The 22,603-nt window shown below is 41.6% G+C and overlaps 4 protein-coding genes across 6 annotated transcripts in view; 1 reads left to right on the top strand and 3 right to left on the bottom strand.

The window, feature by feature from the left end:
- Window positions 1-17,815, top strand: part of LOC129787407 (baculoviral IAP repeat-containing protein 6) — a 23,955-nt gene extending 6,140 nt beyond the window's left edge. For 2 of the 3 annotated variants that reach the window (XM_055822958.1, XM_055822961.1), the window contains 15 exons: window positions 1,375-1,756; window positions 1,827-3,238; window positions 3,639-5,552; window positions 7,679-7,826; window positions 7,885-8,566; window positions 8,641-8,893; window positions 9,315-9,535; window positions 9,609-12,690; window positions 12,767-13,372; window positions 13,450-14,073; window positions 14,145-14,331; window positions 14,401-14,636; window positions 14,709-15,163; window positions 15,235-15,423; window positions 16,460-17,815. In XM_055822958.1, the coding sequence (XP_055678933.1) occupies window positions 1,375-1,756; window positions 1,827-3,238; window positions 3,639-5,552; window positions 7,679-7,826; window positions 7,885-8,566; window positions 8,641-8,893; window positions 9,315-9,535; window positions 9,609-12,690; window positions 12,767-13,372; window positions 13,450-14,073; window positions 14,145-14,331; window positions 14,401-14,636; window positions 14,709-15,163; window positions 15,235-15,423; window positions 16,460-16,891 (10,823 nt within the window). In that variant the 3' untranslated portion in view covers window positions 16,892-17,815. The remainder of the gene's footprint in view (window positions 1-1,374; window positions 1,757-1,826; window positions 3,239-3,638; window positions 5,553-7,678; window positions 7,827-7,884; window positions 8,567-8,640; window positions 8,894-9,314; window positions 9,536-9,608; window positions 12,691-12,766; window positions 13,373-13,449; window positions 14,074-14,144; window positions 14,332-14,400; window positions 14,637-14,708; window positions 15,164-15,234; window positions 15,424-16,459) is intronic. The other variant, XM_055822959.1, reaches the window with a different exon arrangement.
- Window positions 1-22,603, bottom strand: part of LOC129787458 (fork head domain-containing protein FD4-like) — a 416,355-nt gene that overhangs the window by 179,607 nt on the left and 214,145 nt on the right. The gene's annotated exons all lie outside the window — the stretch shown is intronic.
- Window positions 1-22,603, bottom strand: part of LOC129787473 (HIG1 domain family member 1A, mitochondrial-like) — a 170,434-nt gene that overhangs the window by 127,459 nt on the left and 20,372 nt on the right. The gene's annotated exons all lie outside the window — the stretch shown is intronic.
- On the bottom strand, window positions 16,932-22,603 carry LOC129787413 (ADAM 17-like protease). The gene is made up of 6 exons (XM_055822978.1): window positions 22,526-22,603; window positions 21,726-22,441; window positions 21,446-21,640; window positions 20,331-21,375; window positions 20,097-20,256; window positions 16,932-18,024 (listed from the first exon to the last, which is right to left on the bottom strand). Exons 1-6 carry the CDS (start codon window positions 22,590-22,592, stop codon window positions 17,988-17,990), a joined length of 2,220 nt encoding a protein of 739 aa, XP_055678953.1. The 5' UTR covers window positions 22,593-22,603; the 3' UTR covers window positions 16,932-17,987.

Here is a 22,603-nt window from a genome sequence, read left to right as displayed (position 1 = left end):
ATCTTTATATTATTTGTAATCCATGTAGATATATTTATTTTCTGTACAAATCAAATTACTTTTGTGGAAATGGGGCTGAAAGTAGATGAAGATTCTTGAGAAATCTCACGTAAAAAAAAACAGCAATGATCGTGACTGAAGGTCTTGCAAAGGAAAAAAATCAAGAGAGAAGGTTTTTCAAGCAGAATTGCAAGGGGAAAATATGTGGGATGAAATGAAGCCAAAAGTTCCTGAAAATTCCGAATAATTTGAAGAATAATTCGAAATATTAATGAATATTAAAAGTAATGCAACTGTTTCAAGGAATATTTTAGTATCTTGTGAATATTCCCTTGATTAACAAGAACATTAGAAGTATTCTGTAGGATTGACAAATATTCGGAATACTTAAGGAATCCTTCGTGACAAGTATTCAAAATTCTCTGAATATTTGTAACATTGGCGAATATTAAAGATATTATGAATACTCTCCAGTATTAAAGAATATCGAGATGATTTTGAGAATATCAAAGGAAAATCTTTTTATTAATAATATATTTTTATATTCGTTAAAAAATAAATTCAGGAAACATTCGAAAAATTTGAAAAATGTTTTTTATATACACGAACAAAGGAAATATAAAATATTCAGTTTAATCGTTTCTATTAAAAAATATCGAAGATAGAATTATTCAAAAGATCTACAACTCTTAGGAATACTTGAAGAATATTCTACATATTCATAATTTAAACAAAAAAAAGTTCTTCCGATTTTAGTCTTAAAGACATTTAGATAAAGGAACTTTAAAAGTATTAAATGCAAGCAGAAAATTATTCAGTTTTAGTCCTACAACGGCTCTAATTGAAAAGCCTAAAAAGTAGGTACTAAATTCGTTCTTATTCGATTTTTAGTTAAGGATGTTTATGCAAAACAAATCACAAGTAATGGCCAGATAAACACCTCTTAGTATAATGACAAATCCATTAACGGCTGTTGAAAATTTACGAAGAAAATCATCGGAAACGCAGCCAAAGATTAATAATATTAATAATAGATAAATATTTCAAAGTATTTCGAGAATATTGCTCTATTGCTCCCACAAATTAATTTATTCTCTTTTATATTAAAAAAAAAAAACAAATTGGTTGTGGCTTCTATTGGCATGTTTTGTACATAAAACTTTTATAAAAGAGGATTTTCTTCTCTCGGAAAATGGGACTTGAATGAATTTTCTTTTGCAAAATCTGAAAGTTACGATCATGCAAATTCTTTTTTTTCTGTTGTAATAAAACTCCAAACACATTTTTAAAAGAAAAAGATTGAAAATGAAATCAAAAAGATAAAATGAAGAAATCAGCCATTAATAAGAGATCACCTTTTGCGGTCTCTTTTAGGATGTGACTGGCTCCATGAGATCTCCATTACTGTTCGCAGCACAAATCCAATGTGCCGAATGGTGAGTGAACGCTCCCAACGGAGTGCAATGCTGGAGAGTAATGGATTCCTCGTGAATCTGCTGAAGACTGCATGCGATCCGACTGTTGCAATGACACAGAACATATCATTGGACATAATCTTGTGGATTGTTTCGATACGAATGGCACGATATCGATCACCGAGGAATACCGAGAGCACCTTCCCGGATGTGCATTCACTGCAGAAGGACTGCATTAAGATCATGGAGATGCATTTGAGTGAATTTATCAAGAGTTGCATCCTCTATGGGAATCGCAGTGTGGCTCATAAATGCGTCAAGATCATCCTTGTGGCGCTTGAGTGAGTTCTTTTTCTATTTTTTTTTTAGGCAAAGAAGGGATTTTTTAAGGAATTCTTTTTATCTTTTTAGGGGTGCCCACAATATGAAGTACAAAAAGGCACCAAATTCATCATTTGAGGAAGCACTGAAGAATGGAATTTTGGAATGTTTCCCCCATATAACGAGCATAAAGTATGCTGGAGCCCTTCGTTGGTTCACGCTGATGATTTGCGGGACATCCAATTTGGAATCTTACAATTCCATTGCAAGTGAATGCTTGCGATTGCTGTTGAGTGTCTCAAAGGAGATGAGTAATCGATTTAATGCCTATTCATCCCTTTTGAGGTCACGATTTGGCCTCTATGGGATGCCCTTTGAACTGGAACTCTTCGATGCGGATCTCCCAACTTCAGCAAAGTATGCAGCACTTCCCACAACATTTGCCAGCATTGTGAAGTCAGCAACATCGCAGAATCCCTCGCAGGGAGTGGATTTGAAGAACTTCTTCACGAGTGATGGGTCAGAGTTGAAAATGTTGCCATTTCACATGAGGAAACGCGGGATTGGGAATCAATTGAAGGGCCTCCTGGAGGTTGAAACACTCCATTATACGTGCATTGCTGCAAGTGAGGCGACAAGACTGGAGAATATGGACTCAATATCAGCGGCACAGGCAACATTTGAGACACCAACAGTGAGTAATAGTGTGGAGCAGATACCCAATGATACGTCAAAGAGTAAGGAGGCAAATGGGGCGAAACTTGAGAATGGAATTGATGAGAGTCTCGTTGTTGTGAAGAATAATTTAGTTGATAAAATCTTCTATTCAGCCCTGAAGAAGCATAAAGTTAAGGAACCCACGCAGAAGATGTACGCCGATGTGATGGCGAGTGTTTCGGGGGTACAGTCAAAGGATCAAACAATTGATCCACTCAAATCCATGAAGGACATGAAGAGACTCGTGAAGATTTTGAAGATTGACATGGGGAGTGATTTTGGGGGAATGGACGTGGAGGCGGATTCGCAGTATCCGGACACAAGGACGAAGATTAAGGCACTTGGGGAGAAGATGCAGCAGTACATGGATGAGACGGAGGAGAGTAGCAATATCCTGCCGTGGCATAAACTCCTGAGTTTGCCACCGAAGCAGATGATTGTGATTGATCGTATGCATTCAGGGGCGAGGAGATATGTTATACTTGACTTTGGGATGCCAATCATGCTGACGGATCTCGTGATCCCAGCGTGTGAGGATCTTGCGTCGCTTTTCATTGATATTTGGTGCTTTGAGGAGGAATCCGACAGTATTCGTCTGGCTGTGTCGGCTGATATTGGTTCAAAGACACTCGTTTTGAGTGATCTACAGCCACCACCTGTCTTCCGGTACATGAAGATCACGATCACGGGGAGATATGGGATGTCAGCGACACGATGTAAGATCCCAATTGGAACGTTCTTTGGGCATGCCATCGTTATGGAGTCTGAGAGTTATGCTGATCCATGTGAGTTTATTTTTAGGAATTTGAAGTTTGTACAGTTTTTGTGCTTCCCGGAAAGTGCCATAAGTGGCTAGAAATTGTATAGTCATCCCGCCAATTGCATCAGGCAGTTTCTTAGGGATCTTAGGAACTTTTTTTTCAACTCCCGGCTGATCCTTGATGTCATTTTTGGGTCAAAATTTGAGTTTATAAAAATAAGATTGATTTTGAGCCCTAAATGAAATCAAGGATCAGTCGAGTGTTGAAAAAGAGGTCCCTAAGATCCCTTAGAAACTTCCTGATGCAATGGGGCGAATGACTACACAATTTCTAGCCACTTAAGGCACTTTCCGGGAAGCACATCAAACTTTTGCTTTTCTTTTGGATTGATTTTAATTCTTTTTTAAAAAATATTTTTCAACAGTATCAAAATACTTGAAAACAAAGACATCAAACCTTCCGGCTCAGCTTAAGATCCTCCATTCACTCTTTGAGGATGTTCACTGTCGCTACAGTCTGGCAAGTAGCAAATTGATGGAGCTGCTGGATCCCCTGTTGAGTAGTGATGCCTCAAATATGTCCCACATGCAGGCCTATTTGTATCGCATGAAGGAGAGCGACGACTCCCTGGCGGATCATTCGAAGATCATCAATATCTACGATGATTGCATTTCGTTCCAGCATCAATTGAATGTCATTAAGAATGTCATTGCACGCCTTGAGGGGGCTCTGGAGGAGAATCCAACGAATCCTCGGGATGCCCCACGACTGACAATGGGGGATATTTGCACGGATAAGCTGCGTGTGCTGAGTGAATGCCTCATTGAGGCTCTCTTGCACTTTGTCGTGGAATTCGGGACGCTCAATACGAGCGCAATGGCCGTGGCGTTCAATCAGAATGCCTGCGAGACAATCTTCAATAATCTCGTCATTTGCAGCGATACTCACATGCAGCTGGCCACGTGTTCGTTCCTCGTGAAGATGTGCTGCTTTGAACCGTGGTGGGGAGATTTCATTGCGAACATCTTCACTGTTTGGTATTCATCGCAGAACAGCAAAATTTTTCCGCAGGATCGTGTCTTCTTCCTCCTCACGTATCTCGGGAGGAAGAGCATCACAATGGGCTCGTGTAGGGTGACGGTGATTGATGCAGTTCTCAAGACCTTGGCGAAGTTCCTCGCACCACTTTCCACCAACTACCGCATGGAGTTCTCAGCGGAGGATCAAGAGCAGGATGGAAGGAATGATTTCTGTCACTGGGCCAGTACGGATCTTCAGCTAATTGGGTGGCTTCTACTCTTCCTCTCAGTCTGTCTCGATGACTGTGGCGACAAGAAGGATCAATCGTCAGCTCGATGGGATTTTATGTCCAGCGAAGTGGACATGAGTCGGGCAAAGAGTCAAGGATCAAGCAGCACGCGCCTCTTTACGCGTTCCTTCAAGAAGCGTTTGTACCAGAATAAGATTCCCTGCTGTACGTACAGCAATGATTCGCAATTCTCCATCGCTTCGATGACTTCCATGGCACAGAGTCCATTTGCAATGCATGGGCAGCTAATGCCGACATTTGATGTGCCCCAGAAGCAGGATTCAACGTACAAAGATATCTTCCTGAAGAAGACAATGCAGGGAAAAACCTTCCCGGCATACCTCATTGATGCATCGGCAAAGGTGAAGTTTAAAATGTCCAAAGCAACAACAACAGCGGCGGCGGCGGCGTCATCATCAGCTCCAGCGTCGTCCACATCGAGTGCGAGTCAGAGTGCAGCCACCCCGACGCCTGTGACAACACCCCTTCCGCCTGTTGTGACGAAGGAATCCCTCGTGGATGGGAATGAGTCTCCCTTTGAGCGTGCTCTGCGTGCGATAAAGCCACAGAATACAATTATTGTCATCCGGGGATTGATTGGATTGATCCTTGGGATGGATTTTACGTGCAACATGGATTTGTTCCTCCTTGCATGCAAGATCATTGCACGTCTCGTCTCATCGTGCCGTTCAACCATTCAATTGTCGAAGATCATCACAGCGGCACAACTGCAGCAACTCATACGGATTGCCGTGTGGGAGGATCAGCAGCAACCGTGGGCAATTCATGCCATTACGTGCCTCCTGCAGGATATCCTGGAGACAGATCGGAATTTCAAATGTGATCTCGAGGAAGGTTTCAGCGGTGGGGCACAGCCAATGGATTTGGGGACAGTGGACAGTGGGAGTATGGATGATTCCTCCCTGGATTACGTTGTGGACAATGAAGTGATGCAGTGCGTGTTGGCGAAGATTGAAACGATGCAACAGCAAACGTCCACGGCTAACAAGGATATTTCCTACGCAGATGGTAAGGAGATTCTCTAACCTTTTATTCTTTTAAAACCAAGGGGTGTTTATTTGCGGAATATTTTAACCAAGAAAGTAGTAAATTCAAGTTGAAGAAGTACTAAATGCAAAGATAAAAATTAAATATAGCATGGATGGAACAGTATAAAGCGAAAGAACGGTAAGTAAAACTTACGGGCTGTGATTCTTTCTTTGTCAGTGAAATGTGAAATTGACGGAAAATTGGGGATGGGCAAATTTTGAGGAAGGCTTTCTCGCGCACCGAATCACAGCCAACGCTTAGAAATTTTGTGAAAAGCCTTAATCGTGGGCGTTGGCTGTGATTCGGTACGCGAGAAAGCCTTCCTCAAAATTTGCCCATCCCCAATTTTCCGTCAATTTCACATTTCACTGACAAAGAAAGAATCACAGCCCGTAAGTTTTACTTACCGTTCTTTCGCTTTATACTGTTCCATCCATGCTATATTTAATTTTTATCTTTGCAGTTTATATATATTTATCTTTGCATTTTTATATGTTTATATAATGTATATATCTATGCATTTATATATAGTTACTTTACTTTTATATGTGTATATATAAAACCCCCCGCTTCGCGGGGCGTTGGACGTGTGCAACTCAAGATATGACATGTAAACTTTAAAACGCGATATCTCCGGAACGGCTACATAGATTTTCTTCATTTTTGGCATAGTGAAAGATATTATAGTCAACTATAACATATCAAAATATGAAGCAATTCTATAAAGCCGTGCTCGAGATATTCATCGAAAACTCATCGAAAATTTTGTTTTTGATTTTGGGCCCCCTAGCGGTCACTTTTGAAACTTCGGATGTTCTAGAGAGTTGTAGGGTTTGTTGAGATCTTTCATTTGACCCCGGGTTGATCAAAATCGGTCAAGCCGTTTTCGAGTTATGGTCGATTTTCGATGAAAAATTGTGGCGGCCATATTGGCTAAACGGCTTGGCCGATTTTCGAAAATAAGGTATCGTTGGAAAGGTCTTGATGGCCCCTACAACATATCAAAATTTCAGACCTCTAGCTAATATAGGGGCTGAGATATAGCGAAAACAAAATTTGGGGGTTATTCAAAATGGCGGACGGAGGGACGGGGGGGTGGATTTGACCTCATAATCAGATGTCTTCCACCCGATATATGAACTTTGCCGTTGACCGCAAGTCTCTATCTATCACCGTTCTCTTGTAATTTAGCAAAAGGTTCCGGACGGACGGCCGGAAGGCCGGACGGCCGGACGGCCGGCCGGCCGGAACAATTTTTGGCGCATACGTTTTTTGGAATGTAGGGACCCTAATTCGTGGTCATCCCAAGTTTGAGCCCGATCTGACGACTTTGCATTTTGGAGTGTACACAGAAGCTGTGCTTCTTTGAAGAAAGAATCACAGCTAAAAAAAGTTCTGAATGCAATAGGAAAAAGTACTAAATTTTTAGCCGAAAAAGTACTAAAATAATCCTAAAAAGTACTAAAAGAAAAGTAAATTCTAACCTAGAAAGTAATAAATTCAATCTTAAGAAGTTCTAAATTCTAGCTGAAAATTGAGAATATTCAGATCTTCTGATTATACTTATTTAATATATCTGAATATTCTCATTTTCAGCTAGAACTTAGTACTTCTAAAGCTTGAATTTACTACTTTCTAGGTTAGAATTTACTTTTTTTTTTAGTACTTTTTAGGATTATCTTACAATTTTTTCAGCCTAAAATTATAACTTTTTCATATTGAATTCAGAAGTTTTTCGGTTTAGATTTTACTATATTTTTTAGCTAGAATTTAGTATGTTTTCGATTAGAATTTAGTACTTTTAATTATTGAATTTACTTCTTAAGATTGATTTTTAATAAGTACTAACTTCAATAATTAAAGTACTAAATTTTATTCAAAAACATGGTAAATTCTAGTTGAAAAAGTATACTGAATTCAATGAGAAAATGTACTAAAAAGCCCATAAGGAGCTAAATTAAATTTTACTTCTTCGACTAGAATTTAGTACTTTTTAGGCTTTTGCTCCTCAGTCTCTGATTTATTATGTACTAAAAAAAGAAAAGTTCGTCCCCCTTGTTAATTTAAAGCTTTGTTCATTCTGAGATTGAGATTTTTTCTTTTAGCACTCAAAACGAAACTTCCTTCGCTGATGGAATGCGAGGATGCTGAGATGGAGGACCTCCTGGATGATATCTTCGATCATGGGAAGAATATGATGGCTCGGAAGGATAATACGAGTCAAAATAGAACAGTTTTCGCCGTAAGCTACAGGTGAGATCATTCTTTATGGTTCAAAGTATACGAAACAAAAAAAAATCCTTTCCTGCAGATCCTTTTTCTCAAGGAGCGTCTCATGTGCCATGGATGCCCGTCTGGAGTATGGTTTGGAGAGTAATATTGAGATAACATTGCGACGCCTCTCAATGGCAGCTTCGTTAAATCTCTTTGCCAATTGGCCACCCGTAGCAGCAGATGGGGAACTTTTTGAGTCAAATGTGGATCTCCCGGCGTGGCCTGAGCACATTGTGCAAGCGTGGTCGTGTCCGGAGTACTCTCAGGGCTACCCAACGCACATTATGCTCATCCTCGTGTTTGACAACATCTTCTCGGATTTCCATGAATCCTGGCTGAATCTTGAGCAAATCCTCCAAATGTGGCTCACACTGAATGGCGAGCTGGGCGATAAGACACCAACGGGGAATTTTATGGCCATGGAAGCTCCAAGAATTCCCTTTGGGAGGAACGCCATTCAGGGCTTGCTGTCTGCGCTGTCGTGGCATCCAAATATAAAACTCCGTGCATGGTGTTTGGGGTTCCAGTGTTTGGCACTAGCGTGCAATACGAATAATTTTGATTGGTTGAATGCTGAGTACACACTTGAGGATCTCACGCAGACACAGTACAATCGCATGGGGACGTTCATTGTGAATAATCAGAATTTCGAGAAGATGCTCCTGAGATTCTTTTCCGGCAGTGATATGTGTTCATCTGTCTTTGATGTTAGTCGTTGTGTAAGTTGAAGGAAAAATTCCTTTTTTTTTGGGGGATTTGTGATTTAAAGAATTCTTCTTTTGTGTTTAAACAGTCTGGTCCGACGGCGTGCAAACTACTCCATGAGCTCTTTAAGCGCCTCGAGGTGCAAACGGAAAAGTGCAACACAAAGAGGAAGCTCAAGGAAACCCTTTTAATGGTGCTTCAGAGTCTCATCCAGCCAAATGGTGCAATTGCCAATCAACAAGGTCCAATTGATGCTCAAAATCAACTTATCAAGGAGCTCACATCCTACCAATACGAGAAGACTGATTTAGGAATAGCAATGAGTATCATTGAGAGTGTTTGTAAGTGTCCTCCCCTCATCAAATTTGGTTTGATGTGCTTCCCGGAAAGTGCCAAAAGTGGCTAGAAATTGTATAGTCATCCCGCACATTGCATCAGGAAGTTTCTAAGGGATCTTAGGAACATCCTTTTCTGCCCATTTAGGAAGTCCTCTTTTGAATTTCGTGAAACATTTTTATAGACTCAGATTTTGTCCTGAAGATGACATCAAGGATCAGCCGGGTGTTGAAAAGGATATTCCTAAGATCCCTTATAAACTTCCTGATGCATTGGGTAGGATGAATGTACAACTTTTAGCTACTTATGGCACTTTCCGGGAAGCACATCAGACCGTTGCGGGATGAAAAGTGTTCAAACTTCAAGTTGCTTCAAATTCTTGACTTTCTTTGATGTTTAATGGAAAATTCTTTTTTTTCTTTGAAGCTCACCTCGTGTACAATAATATTTCCAACGCTGAAAGGATGTATTGTCAAAAGTCAATGGATAATAGCAAGAATTACAATACTTTTGGAAGTATTTTCGCCACTGTTTTAGGTCCGGAGAATACAGCTAAAGCAAAGACAGTTTCGGATAATTCGTTGCTTGTGAATCTCCTGAAATTATCCACAATTCTCGTGCAGACTGTCCTTCCACGTGATGGCGATGTAAGGATGACAAAGATTATAAAAAAAGGAATTTCTTTAATTAAAAAATCTCTTTTCAAATCATTTTTTTTAGGAATCAAGCGGAGGAAGTGAGCCGCTTAGTGAGTCATTTGAGAGTCAAACGGATGAGATAAAGGCAGAGCAGCAGAACAATGAGCAGAATCGTGTGAAGGTGCCATGTGTGGCTGACACAGTGCTACAGCACTATCCAACAATGACACGTCTTCTGGGTTCCCTGTCCCATTGTTCAAGCTCATCCTTTGCCCTCCTTGCTGCTTCCGCCATGTACTCCAGTGTGAATCCCCTGGACACAAATAGTGCCTTCGGGGAGCCTCAAACGGTAGCCGATGCGGTGTTTCAGCTACTAATGTTGCTCAGCAAGAAGGCCTCACTCCCCGTGCTGGTTGTTAAGCCAATTTATCTCTTCCTCAATACAACCTTCCATCAGAGAGCACTGCCAAAGTTACAGCTTTCAGAGCCATTCCTCTGGTTCATCCTGCGTGTCCTTGATTCCCCCGCAACGGTGTCAATTTTCACGGAAATGGGTGGGATTAAGGTGCTCTGTCACAGCCTCGTGCGGAGCAATCGAACAATGATTAACATGCAACCAGGACTCGTTTCGATGATCATGCAGCACCTCACACCAAATATCGCTCCATCATCCAGTGCAGCGGCAAGTGTGTCAAATGGCACGAAGAAGAGCTCACAGGCTGTGAAATCAGTCGATGGATTGATTAATTTTGCACCCTTCTGTAGCATTTCCTCGGACATTTCCACAGCACAGCAGGCGGATGTTCTCATTCAGATTCCAACGCCATCCCATCGACGTGCCCGAACAGCTGCGTGGAATTACATGTTCTACCCGAATGAATCGTACGTTGATCTCACAATTACCTTCCCAACAGCTGTCCTCCTCTATGAGATTCAACTGCAGCCACATCTTCTCTCACTCGCTTCCTGCCCGTACGCTGTGGCTGTTGAGATTACACGCGACAACGCCATGCCACCCATTCCCATTTCGCAGCCAATGCCAACAGTGGGACTCACGTGTATCCGGCTGAAGTTGAATCAACCGGAAATTGCAACAAGTATCGTCCTTCGGTTGTACCGTCCACGCGATAGCTCCAACATTGGGCTGACACAGATCTCCATCTACGGCACGACAACCTTCAGTGATGCCAGCAAGGCCGCAATGGTGGGGGATCAGCTGATGGATGAGGAGAATTTGGCTAAATCAAGCCTCGGGTGGCTACGTGTCCTCGCACGATGCTTCAGTGTGGCCACGTACAAGAATGACGAGACAATCTCCAATGCTGTGATCTCTGCAGCAGCAAACTTCCCGGACTTTTTGGAAGCTTGTTGCAGTCTCCTCAATGTTGCCCCCCAAACATCCACAATTGCTCTGCAAAATCTCGAAACAGTTCTCCTGAAATTGGGGCTCTTCAGCAAGGAATTGGGCTTGAGGCTGATAAATATTCTCCTGAAGAACACTGTGCCACAATGCCTGAAGCTCTGCAATGATTCCGTGTCGGATTTGTTGTATGATCTGTGTGTGCATGAGGATGATTTCACGCGTGATCGTGTGGAGGCGATGGTGATGTGGGTACAGACACTGTACGATAGTATCTATGAGAATCTCGTACATCCCACAAATCCCTACAGTGGCTTCATCAAGTGCTTAGCCTCAATCCTGTGGACGGTGCATACGCGGCAATTGGCGGCAAATCTCGAAGCTCTCATTACGAAGGAACTCTTTCAGTCTGTGTACAAGTGGACGCTGATCCTGGACAATGGGGAGCCCCTGAAGAAGGCCTTTGATGCAATGCTTTGCTCAATTTGCTGCATTCGCCCGGAGATGTTCCCGCTTCTCTTGCGAAGGATGAATGTTCTCGTGCCGAATCTTTCAACGGATCTCGGGGCGTGTATATCGGATGACAGGAAGGATACAGGAATGACGACGGATGATACGAAGCAGGAGGAATCGGATACAGCTGAATGGTATAGTCATCTAATGATTGAAGATATTTCCGAATTAAATCTCACAAAGAGTCAACTCTCGACGATTGCAATGGCCTGTCAGTCAACGCTGGCAATTCATCAGCTTCTCGACTCTGGCCTTCCGCGTCTCCTGACTTCAGTTATCCTGGAGTTTTGCCACAAAATCTCCAACATTGCAGCTGCAGCAGAAGAGCCAGCTGACCCAACAATGGCGGAGACAACGTGCTTGACGGATTCAGCTAAAGTTGAGAGTACAAAGATGATGGATCAGAGTCGAGGGAAGAAGTATCCGATGGTGAGTGTGGCAACGTGCGCAGAGATCCTGAATTTCTTCTCTGAAGTCTGCACGGAGGGAAGCATGCGAGATTGGTTGGGATCGTACGAGGGATCGGTGTTTTGGAAACCCCTCTTGGATATTCTCTGCAACATTCGCCCATTGAATGCTGATGGGCAGATTGAGACGAATTACTCCTACCTCGAGGATAGCATGATAAAATTCCTGTCAAAGGTCACAGCGTGTCATCCGAAGAATCAGGAAACACTCACGGTGATCCTCATTTCGGTCATCCGGAAGCCAGCATCGGCAAAAACACTCAAGCAGAGTATCTCGGGATTCACGCGAAGGCTCGTTCTGCAGCTCTTGCTGGAGAGTGAGAGGATCCTTGTGTCTGTTCACAGTGATATGTCACTCCATCGTCGAGAGCAGAGTAATGCCTTCATCAGCAATCACCCATCAAGGCGTCCCAATGCCCACAATCTCCTCTTCCTCATGAGCACGCATACAAAATGCCAAGAGATCCTGGAGAGTTGCATCACTGTCTTCTCAAATATCCTCCCAAATACCCAATCTGGTGGGGATTCCAAGGGCAGCTCAGCTGAACAAATAACCCCATCAACATCACACATTACTGTGTCCGGGAATGGATCAGCCAGTAGCAATGGAGGAACGTCAACGGGTGGACAGAATTCCTCAAGTAGTGGGAAGTATTCGTCGTCGAAGAATGATTTGTTTGAGATGGCTCTGGGGCAGGGATTGGAAGTCCTCAGTGTTGCTGCGGGTGTTACGGCCAAGGATAAGAGGTTGAAGGATGTCCGGAATCAAGCGGCAGCGCTGAAAGCCAAAGAGCTCCTTCCGCTCTTGCGTGAGTCCTTCAGTAGTACGCACAAAAAAAGAATCTCAACAAAAAGCTTCTGGAAGTTTTAATTTGATTTTCTTTGATTTTTGTCTTTCAGGATTGCGCAATGAGGAGTCAATGTCGACGAATCAGATGACAAATTGTGCCCAATTGATGCACGCCTCGTGTCCAGGAGTTATTCTCACGTCTGACACGACAGTTTCGCAGATTCTCGCCATGCTGCACTCATCGGGAGTTTCTCTCTCAACGCCGTGCATTAGTTTGAATTTAGTTCAGGGAAGGAAGCAGCCAGATGACATAAGTGATGACACACTGATTAAGGCATCAGATTTCGAGCCACTCCCATCGCCGTTGCAGATCTTTTCAAGCCACGGAGGATTGTCCCTGTTGGCGCACTACCTGCCAACAGTCTATCCGGATACACCGAAAAGCAATGCGGTGCACCAGGAGAAGGATAAAAGTCCACCGGCGAGTGAATGGGTGAAGGTGGAAGCCAATGATGACATCTATGAGGATCTGGATGATGGAATGGCCGAACAGGGATCCAAGCTACCAGCCATCTCCTCAGTCCCTCAACATTCACTCTCGGCTTTTGGGCTCTTTTTGCGTCTCCCACCGTATTCGGATGTCCTTCTGCGGGATAAAACACGTGCTCAGTGCTTGCTGCGGCTTGTCCTTGGGGTAACAGGAGATGGGGAAGGAAGTAAGTGAACTGGGAAGCTTGAATTGTCCTCAATTCAGAGACAAAATTTAAATCTTTTCTTTTTCTTTGCAAATTAGATGAAATTTATAGCCTCTCCCTGGCTTCGACGCTTCCAACGCTTCCATTTGAGGTATTCAGGCAGCTTCTGGACAGCTCCCCACTGACCACAGACGATGGGGTTCTCTTACGACGAATGGTCATTGAAGTGGGCGCCATAAATCTCGTCTTAAACTGTTTGAGTATCTTTACGCATCACACTCAGCATATTGTGCCGAATGTGGTGGAAGCAGCAGTGGCCAGTGTTGTCCTCCCACCGTCAGATGTGCCCCTTCCAGCACAGAAGGCTTCAACGCCAACGGGGAATGCCATTGGGGGTGAGGAGAGTCTCACATCGGATGACAAGAGTCACGTTTATTGGGCCAAAGGAACGGGCTTTGGGACGGGATCAACGCAGCAATCGTGGGATGTGGAACAGGCATTGTTGCGGCAGAAGAATGAGGAAGAGCACGTCACGGTGCTCCTTCAGGCTCTCTCCAGCTACATCAATCCAGGGGATAAATTCCCACAGAGTTCCAGCGATGATCCAGGAGCTTATCATGAAGTTTGCGAAGATACTCCGGAATTGCCGTCAATCTTCTTTGAACTCCTCCAGCAGTCTTGCCTCATTCCAGCACTGTGTTCATATCTTGGGAATGATTCTGGTGAGTTTCTCCTCCTCCAGCAGGATGCTTCCCGGAAGGTTTTTTATTAACTTGATGATCTTTTCTTTCAGTCTTGGACATAACACGACATATTCCACTTTATAGAGCTATTTTGCAGCTTTTAAGAGCAATTGCTCTGTCAAATCAACTTGTTTTGCTTCTTCAGCCACAACAGAATGAGAGTGGAAGTACAATATCCATTGCCACACTCCTGTCCAACATGAAGAGCTGCGTTGACACCTACGCGAGCAGGCTGAAGTGAGTTAAAATGGATTAAATTCGATTTGAAAATTTTCCTTTTAATCGTTAAAAATTCGTCTTTTGCAGATTCAATAAGAAATCCAATTCAAAGGGACGCGTTTTTATGTCGTGCGTCGATGAGGGTGACGACGAAGGATTAGCCCTACTAATTCCTGACATTCAGGATACGACTTTTCTCGTTTTGAGAGCAACAAATGCCGACAAACATCCCACCACAGCTGACGATGCGGGTACAATTGATCGTCCCATATCACGATCACTTGAGCAGAGGTACATGGAGATTATGAAGAAGCTGCAATTTGGTAAGTAGCAGCCCCCATCCTTTCCCTCCTTTTAGCTTAACAAGATTCCTCATCTCCTTAATCTCCCAACAGATACGTACGAGATGATTTCAGAGACGGAGAATGGGTACAGATTTGTCGTTTCGTATCACTTTGAGAGCAATATGCGAATGTCCGGGGATCGTTACCATCCAATTCGTGTGAAACGCCTTGCCCAGGAGACGGTGACACTATCAACGAGTCTTCCACTGTCGTACAGTAGTTCGGTGTTTGTGCGATGCGACACCGATCGGCTGGATGTGATGAAGGTGCTGATTACGGGCCCAGCAGACACTCCCTATGCGAATGGATGCTTTGAATTTGACGTCTTCTTCCCACCGGACTACCCAAATTCCCCAATGATGATTAATTTGGAGACAACGGGCCGGCATACGGTTAGATTCAATCCTAATTTGTACAATGACGGCAAAGTATGCCTATCGGTGCTAAATACCTGGCATGGGCGTCCCGAGGAGAAGTGGAATGCTCAAACGTCGAGTTTTCTGCAGGTAAATCATCGATTGATTTAATTTGAAGAAGTTTTGGGGAGTAAAAGGATTCTTTTTTTTGTTTTGGGCAGGTTCTTGTGTCGATTCAGAGCTTAATTCTCGTTCCGGAGCCCTATTTCAATGAGCCAGGCTTCGAAAGGAGTCGCGGCACACCGAGTGGAACACACAGCTCCCGAGAGTACAATAGCAATATCTATCAAGCGTGCGTCCGGTGGGCAATGCTAGAGCAGATTAAGAATCCAAATCCCTGCTTCAAAGAGGTGAGCTTAATTTTTTTTAATTATAGAAGATTTTGGATTGAGAAGAATTTAGAGAAAGAGATTCATTTTTTACTTAAATATTAATAAATTTTAAGAAAATATATTTGAGGAATAAATATTCAGAATATTTAAAAGGAAAAAACAAATATTCAAATAAGGAGAAAAATATCTGATTGAAGAAATTAATTTTAAGTAATTTTGCACAGAAGATCCACCAGATAATGTCTGGAAGGAGTTTAGTTCTCAAGAATCGAAGCTGATTAGTTGATAAACAAGGAGAGGTTGCTTATTGGTTGATTCAAACTCGATTGTGGCTTCTTCACCTTCTCCTAATGTTGGAAAAGAAACGTCAGTCATTAAAACTCAGAAAAGATTCATCCAATGTTAGAGAAAAAACCTTTATTAAAAAAAAAAGAAACTTGAGACATTAAAAAAAATATCCCAAACTCTAGAAAAGAGTCATCAAACGTTAAAATGAACGTCAAACGCTAAAAAGAAACGTCAGATGTTAAAAAGAACGTCAAAAGTAGGAAAGAATCGTCGAACGTTAAAAAAATAAAAGTCAAACTTTAGAAAAAATGTTGGATAAAAAAAATAGCGTCAGACATTAAAATAAAAAATAATCGAAAACGCAAACGTTAGAAAATAAACATTTAATTAAAAAAAAAAAAGGAACGTAAGACGTTAAAAAATACCTGAAACTCTAGAAAAGAATCATCAAACTTTAAAATAAACGTTAAACGCTAAAAAGAAACGTCAGATGTTTAAACGAACGTCAAAAGTTATTAAAGAATCGTCAAAAGTTATAAAATAAAAGTCAAATGTTAAAAAAATGTTCAATTTGAAAAAAAAACGTACAAGGAAAGGAAACTTCATATAAAACGAACGTACAACGTTAGAAAATAAACGTCATGTCATTTTTTAAATGCATTTTCAACGATTTTCAAATACAAAAGAGCAATCTCCTTGAAAGGATTTCAAACTATACTCCCCTGTTGAATATCCTTTCCAATTATTACTTTCATTAATTTCTCAGGTGATTCACACACATTTCTGGCTCAAACGCAATGAGATTTGCACGCAAATTGAGAAGTGGATTGAGGAATTGTCAAAGCCGCAGTATTCAGAGCGCAATGGGCGCAACATTTCGTTCAATTCAATGGTGCTGAGGCGTCAGTATCGGCATTTGCGCGAAGAATTGGCCAATTTACCAACCCCCGAAGGGCTCGAAGATCTGGAATGTCCCTTCCTGGCGACTGTCCCCACGAGCCCAAAGGCGAGTGAATGTGGCACACAGACATCGAGTGGTGGTAGCTCAGGGTGCCCGTGCCCAAGTAGCGGCGGGGGCAACACTTCGCCAACACCCTCGCAATTGCCACCGCTTCAGGCCATGGATACAGCTGTGTCGAGCGATGGGACAACCATATCGGATCTAATGGATGAAGATGAAAATCCCGGACTTGGGTAAAGAAGAAAACAAACAGCGCCCCGGGGTGAGTCAGCAGCAGTTCTCTTTTTTTTCTTCTTTATTTTAAATTTGATTAACAAAGAGGAGAGAAAAAAATAAGACAGTGGATAAAAAAAAAGAAATTTTTGGCAAAGAGAAGAAGAAGATAAATCCACAATTTAGAAACAAAATTCGCATCAGGAGAGTCAGCAGGAGAAATCAGACCGAACGAACCAAAGTTTACGTTAATTTTGAAAATGATTTAGATAAAAAAAAAAAAAGAAAAACCCTCTTTGTTTTTTCATCATTAAAATATTTATTATTTCAACAAAATAAACACGAAAAACAAATCATTTTGATCGTGATAATGGGGATCACATTACATGAGGAGGGAGGGTGAGAGAGAGAAAATAAAATGCCTCCGAGAGTTGGATAAAAAAAGGCAGTGTTCAAGCATTTAGGGAGTTTTTGACGATGTTTTTTTTTAAATATATAAATAAATTAAAAGAAAATGCACACTAAATAAGATTTATCTGTAGAAGAAAGAAAAAAAAGCTCCAAATGCATCGTTAAATTTTTTTCTTTAACTTATTTCAAACTTCCTTTCGTTCCTTTGTTTGTTTTTCTTCCTTGTCCTCTTCATTACCCTTTTTTCGTTTCCTTTTTTTTTATCATGGCAGTTAAAAAAAATATCCAAAAAATAATAAATTCTTTACAATGTGAGAAAAAAAAGAATAAAAAGGGGTGGGAAGGACATTTAGAATATTTGATAAAAAAAATGAAAATAAAATAAAAAAAAACAAAAAATATCATATAAATTATTTTAGAAATCGATGAACTATTCTTTTTGTGATGAAAAACATGATTAAATAATAATGAGTGTGTAACGACTGTGAAGACATATTATTATTAAAATGAAAAAAAAAATTGAAACCGAAGACAGAATTTTAAGATTTTTTCTCTTAACTTTGGTTTTTTCTTTGCTAATTGTCACGAAGATTTATATTCTTAAAAATTATCCTACAATGGGCTTTGTTTGTGTGTTAAGGACTCACAGGATGGTGGTGCGCGCAGGAGGAATTCGAGGAATTAATTCCCTTTTTTTACGTTTATATTTTTACATTCGAGCCACGGTGATTTTTTGCCTGGGAACTCTGCAAAGGAATAAATACAAAATGTTTGTTTATTTTGGTGGAAATATTCATTCAATTCTCTAAAAGTTCATTGAATGAGAAAAGCTTCAAAATCGGATGTTGTTAAAAAATAACATTTGATCAGAAAAATTTTCTTTCAATCAAGAGAATGTTTTATTTTGATCAGTAAATTTTGACACTTAATCTGATGATAATTATACTTGGTTTCGTGATAATTTGTTAATTAATTTCATAAAAAACTAAAAAAAATGTACTGGTAAGCTGACCAAGCTTACGGGAGCTGTGTTTCTTTCAGTGTACCAATTTTGTGAGAGCAAACTAGAACGCAAATTAATTTAAATACGCGCAAAGTCGGGAAAAGTAGAAAAGTCATACCCTAAGAAATCTTTAGAAGGCTATATCTCGAGAACGGATCCATAGATTTTCATAAATTTTTTTTTGTTTTAAAGGTCTCGAAGTCAGCTATAACATATCGAAAACTGAAAAAAATTTATGTCGCCATTTTCGAAAAATTCGAGTTCGAAATTTTCGAAAACTTTGTTTTCGATTTTAGCGCCTCTTGCGGTCATTTTTCGAAGTTGCAATGTTCTAGACATTTGTAGGGTTTCTCGAAACCTTTCATTTGCGCTTGAGTTGATCAAGATCGGACTTGTAGAACCCGAGATATGACATGCCAACTTTGGAAGGCTATATCTCGAGAACGGATCCATAGATTTTCTTCATTTTTGGCATGAAGCTAGATAATATGGTCAGCTACAACATATAAAAAAATGAAAAAAATTTATGTCGTCGTTTTCGAGATATTCATCGAAAACTCATCGAAAATTTTGTTTTTGATTTTTGGCCCCCTAGCGGTCACTTTTGAAACTTCGGATGTTCTAGAGAGTTGTAGGGTTTGTTGAGATCTTTCATTTGACCCCGGGTTGATCAAAATCGGTCAAGCCGTTTTCGAGTTATGGTCGATTTTTGATGAAAAATTGTGGCGGCCATATTGAATAAACGGCTTGACCGATTTTCGAAAATGAGGTATCGTTGGAAAGGTCTTGATGGCCCCTACAACATATCAAAATTTCAGCCCCCTAGCTATAATAGCGGCTGAGATATAGCGAAAACAAAATTTTGAGGTTATTCAAAATGGGGGTGGGGGGTAAAATTTGACGTCATAATCGGACGTCTTCCGGTCGATATTTAAACTTTGCCGTTTACCGCAAGTCTCTATCTATCACCGTTCTCTTGCAATTTATGGTTGAACTACGGCGGACGGACGGACGGACGGCCGGAAAAAAATTTTTTGGCGCATACGTTTTTTGGAATGTGGGGACCCTAATTCGTGCTCATACCAAGTTTGAGCCCGATCTGACGACTTTCGATTTTGCTCGGTACACAAAAGCTGTGTCTGAAAGAAACACAGCTAAAATCATTTATACTTAAATAAAAAAATACTACCTAATTATTCTTATTCCAAATTGGACCATAATATTCGGTTTTCTTCAGGAATAAATCGTTAATATTCGTTTTAGTTGAAAAATCGTGAAAATTCAAATTATTCAGCAATTTGCAATATCTTATTTTATAGTCGCAAACAACCAATAATAAAATGAAAATAAATAATTGAATTTAAGTTAATTGAATAATTATTCCGGAACAATGTTCAATATTCGGAATTATTCATTTATTAATTATTTATTCAGGAATAATTGCCACAAATTTACTAATATCCAAACAATTAATGAATAAAGCTGCATTGGTAGTTCTTTATTTAGATATTTATATTTGATTCAAAATTCTACCAACATTCTATTTTGTGAATATTCGGAATAATTAGAAAAATTCGTTGAATAATGTAAATTATATTCGACTGGTTTAAAAATCCCAAATTTTACCGATAAAGAATTAAAATTTTAAGAATATTCTATAAATTTGATTCAAAATGAATCATTTTCTAGAAGATAAAAAATTAATAGTTCTACTGATCAAATTAGAACTTTTTTCTGTTCATTTGGAACATTTTACCGAACAAAAGAAATAATTTCCAGATCAAATGATAAGGAAAATATTCTTTAAAATCTCACCTAATGTGAATAACACGTCGACGATCGCTTGGATGAATGAGATCGAGTGTTTGACTCCATTCGAACATCTTGAATTCCTGCTTCCTCTTCTTCCGGTCGAAGTAGGAAATGACACAGCTCACGGGGATCCAGAAGAGGGCAGTCAGCAGGACCACAGTCACTACAAACAAATAAAAATTTATCAGATTTAAAGTCACGAAGCGCACGAAGCACCCAGAAATCCTTGATACTCACTGACAATGTTATCGCGGAGGAAGCGAAGGACTTTGTTGATGTTGATCTCCTCAATGATGTCCCAGAAGCGCTCCACGACATCTTGGATGGTCTTCTCGCAGATGCCCTTATTGCAGAAGCCCTGAATGCATGGGGTACCATCGGGGAGGACATCCGGTGGCTCCACGGGGAAGCACGTCTCATTGATGCTCATACGGCAGCATCTCTTGCACGCATCCTGAATGATGTCGCACATGCAGCTCTGTAGCCCTTGAGTCTCACAGTACGGGACGCATTTCCCACCACGACACTGTCCACGTTCCTGGCAGATAGTCCCATCGGCCATTGGGGGAGATTTGGGGCATTCAGCGTGATTCCCCGTGCAACGGGCTTCCTGTTCGCACGTTGAGTACTGAGCTTCGCGACATTTTACCCCAACTGGCATGTACTGGCAGTTCTGGCAGCACGGGGAATTCTTATCACTGCACACAGCTCCCTGATTTCGGCGCAATTTGCAATTCTTATCGCAGCATCCGTCATTGTCCTCCGTGCCAAGGAGACCGGCATCGCACTGTTCATCACCCTCAACACGGAGATTCCCACAGAAGGACTCTTCGGGTTCACTGAAGCAACGTCCGGATTTTGCTTGAAGCACTTTGCGGATGGATCGAAGGGAGCATGGGGAGAATTTTTTGTTGTTCACATCATACCCTGAGACGGAGTACGTGTACATGAGGAAGCTTCCACCCTGAGATGCACTTGGGGAGCATTCGGGGATGTCAGGATCATGTTCTGAGCCCCAATTGTGACCAAATTCATGAGCAGTCACGAGATCGGCTTCACGCGTAATGACACGCTGCCCATAGTGATTCCGGGAGCTACTCAACCCCGAATTTAGGTACAGCGTGTAGCCATTTTTGAAGTATTCCGGCGTACAAATCCCCCCAACGGAGTTCCTTCTGGGAGATCCCACATAAGCCAGCCCCAGGATTCCTCCTTCAAACTTAAGATCCGTAAATAAGTGCGCAAGGCAGAAATCTTTGTGGCTGTACTCGCGGGAAAATACCTAAATTGAGGGGAGGAATTTGTTATTAAAGAGATTCGGAAGAGATGAATAATTGTCTGGCAGGACTTACTTCCAGGAGATTCCGGACATCCCATTTCTCCCGGACCATGTTGTAGTGAGCTTCCCCACCACGAACACGCGTTGGCTCTGAATGCACGACGATCTTCTTGATAACAAAGCCCATCCCCTTGAAACCTTCCTGGTCAGAACGATCCTGCCACACTGTGTCGTTGTAGATCTTGTGGACGCGATCAATCAAGCTTATCTGGAAAGGAATTTTTAAAGAAATTATCACGAAATGATCTTCCCGGAATGGTCAGAAGAAGCAGGAATTGATTTATTCCTCTCACCAGGTAGTTTATGGTGGTCTTGGTGTTGCTTCCACCCATCTCCTGAAAGAATCGATAGTCTGCCACGAGGAGCAGGGGGCACCTTGTTTTAGTCGGGGTGTACTCATACTGATCAGCTTGTCTCTTCTCCCGCATTGTGTGCTCCTCTGTCCACATTGATTCAGTGCTCTCATCGACTTTTGGCCCCTCATCGTCATCCTCAAGCTCTTCGCCTTCCTTCACGTAGCCACACGATATGGGTGCCCCCATATCCCCGGGCTGTTTATTTGTATTCCAACTCAACTTCACATCGGATGCTCTGTAGGCAATCATGTGGCTCCCTTTGGTGTCTGGGAGATGCCTCCAGGATGGCTCAATGTGGTATGTTTCTTCCGGAAGCACCACTGATGCCGTCATCACTCCACTGTCTTCAATGTGCGCCCTCACGGAGGATTCTGCTTCCCCAAAAACACGTCCCGTGTAGAAGGCGTCGTGATCCATGTGTACGACCTTCTCCTGCCCATCCCCATCAATAGCATACGCCCGGAAATTGCTGTGCAGCACTTCCTTGTGCGGATGGAGGATTAAACGGAAATTCCTTCCAAGTGCCTTGAACTCCACCTCCTTTATCGTATTGTACGGATGACTGCTGGGCTTGGCGCCCCTCTTGACAATCCTGTGGCTCAAATCATCAATGTGGAGTGTCTCAAAGTAGTGGAGATTCTTCTGCAATTGAGCTACTCGCAGGAAGCCCCCAAAAACAAGGAGAAGGAAATTGAATTGAATCCTGTAAACATCCTGACAGAATTTGGCTTCCTTACCATAAATCTGGAGGGGAAGGGTGATGAAAATCAGGAGCAAAAATGAATTTGGTGCCTGATATTTCATTATTGCACACT

The sequence above is a fragment of the Lutzomyia longipalpis genome, chromosome 1 (genome assembly GCF_024334085.1).
Source record: "Lutzomyia longipalpis isolate SR_M1_2022 chromosome 1, ASM2433408v1".
Taxonomy (NCBI): Eukaryota; Metazoa; Arthropoda; class Insecta; order Diptera; family Psychodidae; genus Lutzomyia; species Lutzomyia longipalpis.
The sequence above is the reverse complement of the archived record's forward strand: the minus strand, read 5'-3'. Positions and strand labels throughout refer to the sequence as shown.

Excerpts from the sequence above, each read along its gene's own strand:
- LOC129787413 (XM_055822978.1), bottom strand. The coding sequence starts at position 22,592 with ATGAAATATCAGGCACCAAATTCATTTTTGCTCCTGATTTTCATCACC. Across the intron at positions 21,376-21,445 it reads ATGTCCGGAATCTCCTGGAA|GTATTTTCCCGCGAGTACAG; the intron begins GTAAGTCCTGCC and ends CCCTCAATTTAG. Across the intron at positions 18,025-20,096 it reads CGACGTGTTATTCACATTAG|AGTTCCCAGGCAAAAAATCA; the intron begins GTGAGATTTTAA and ends ATTCCTTTGCAG.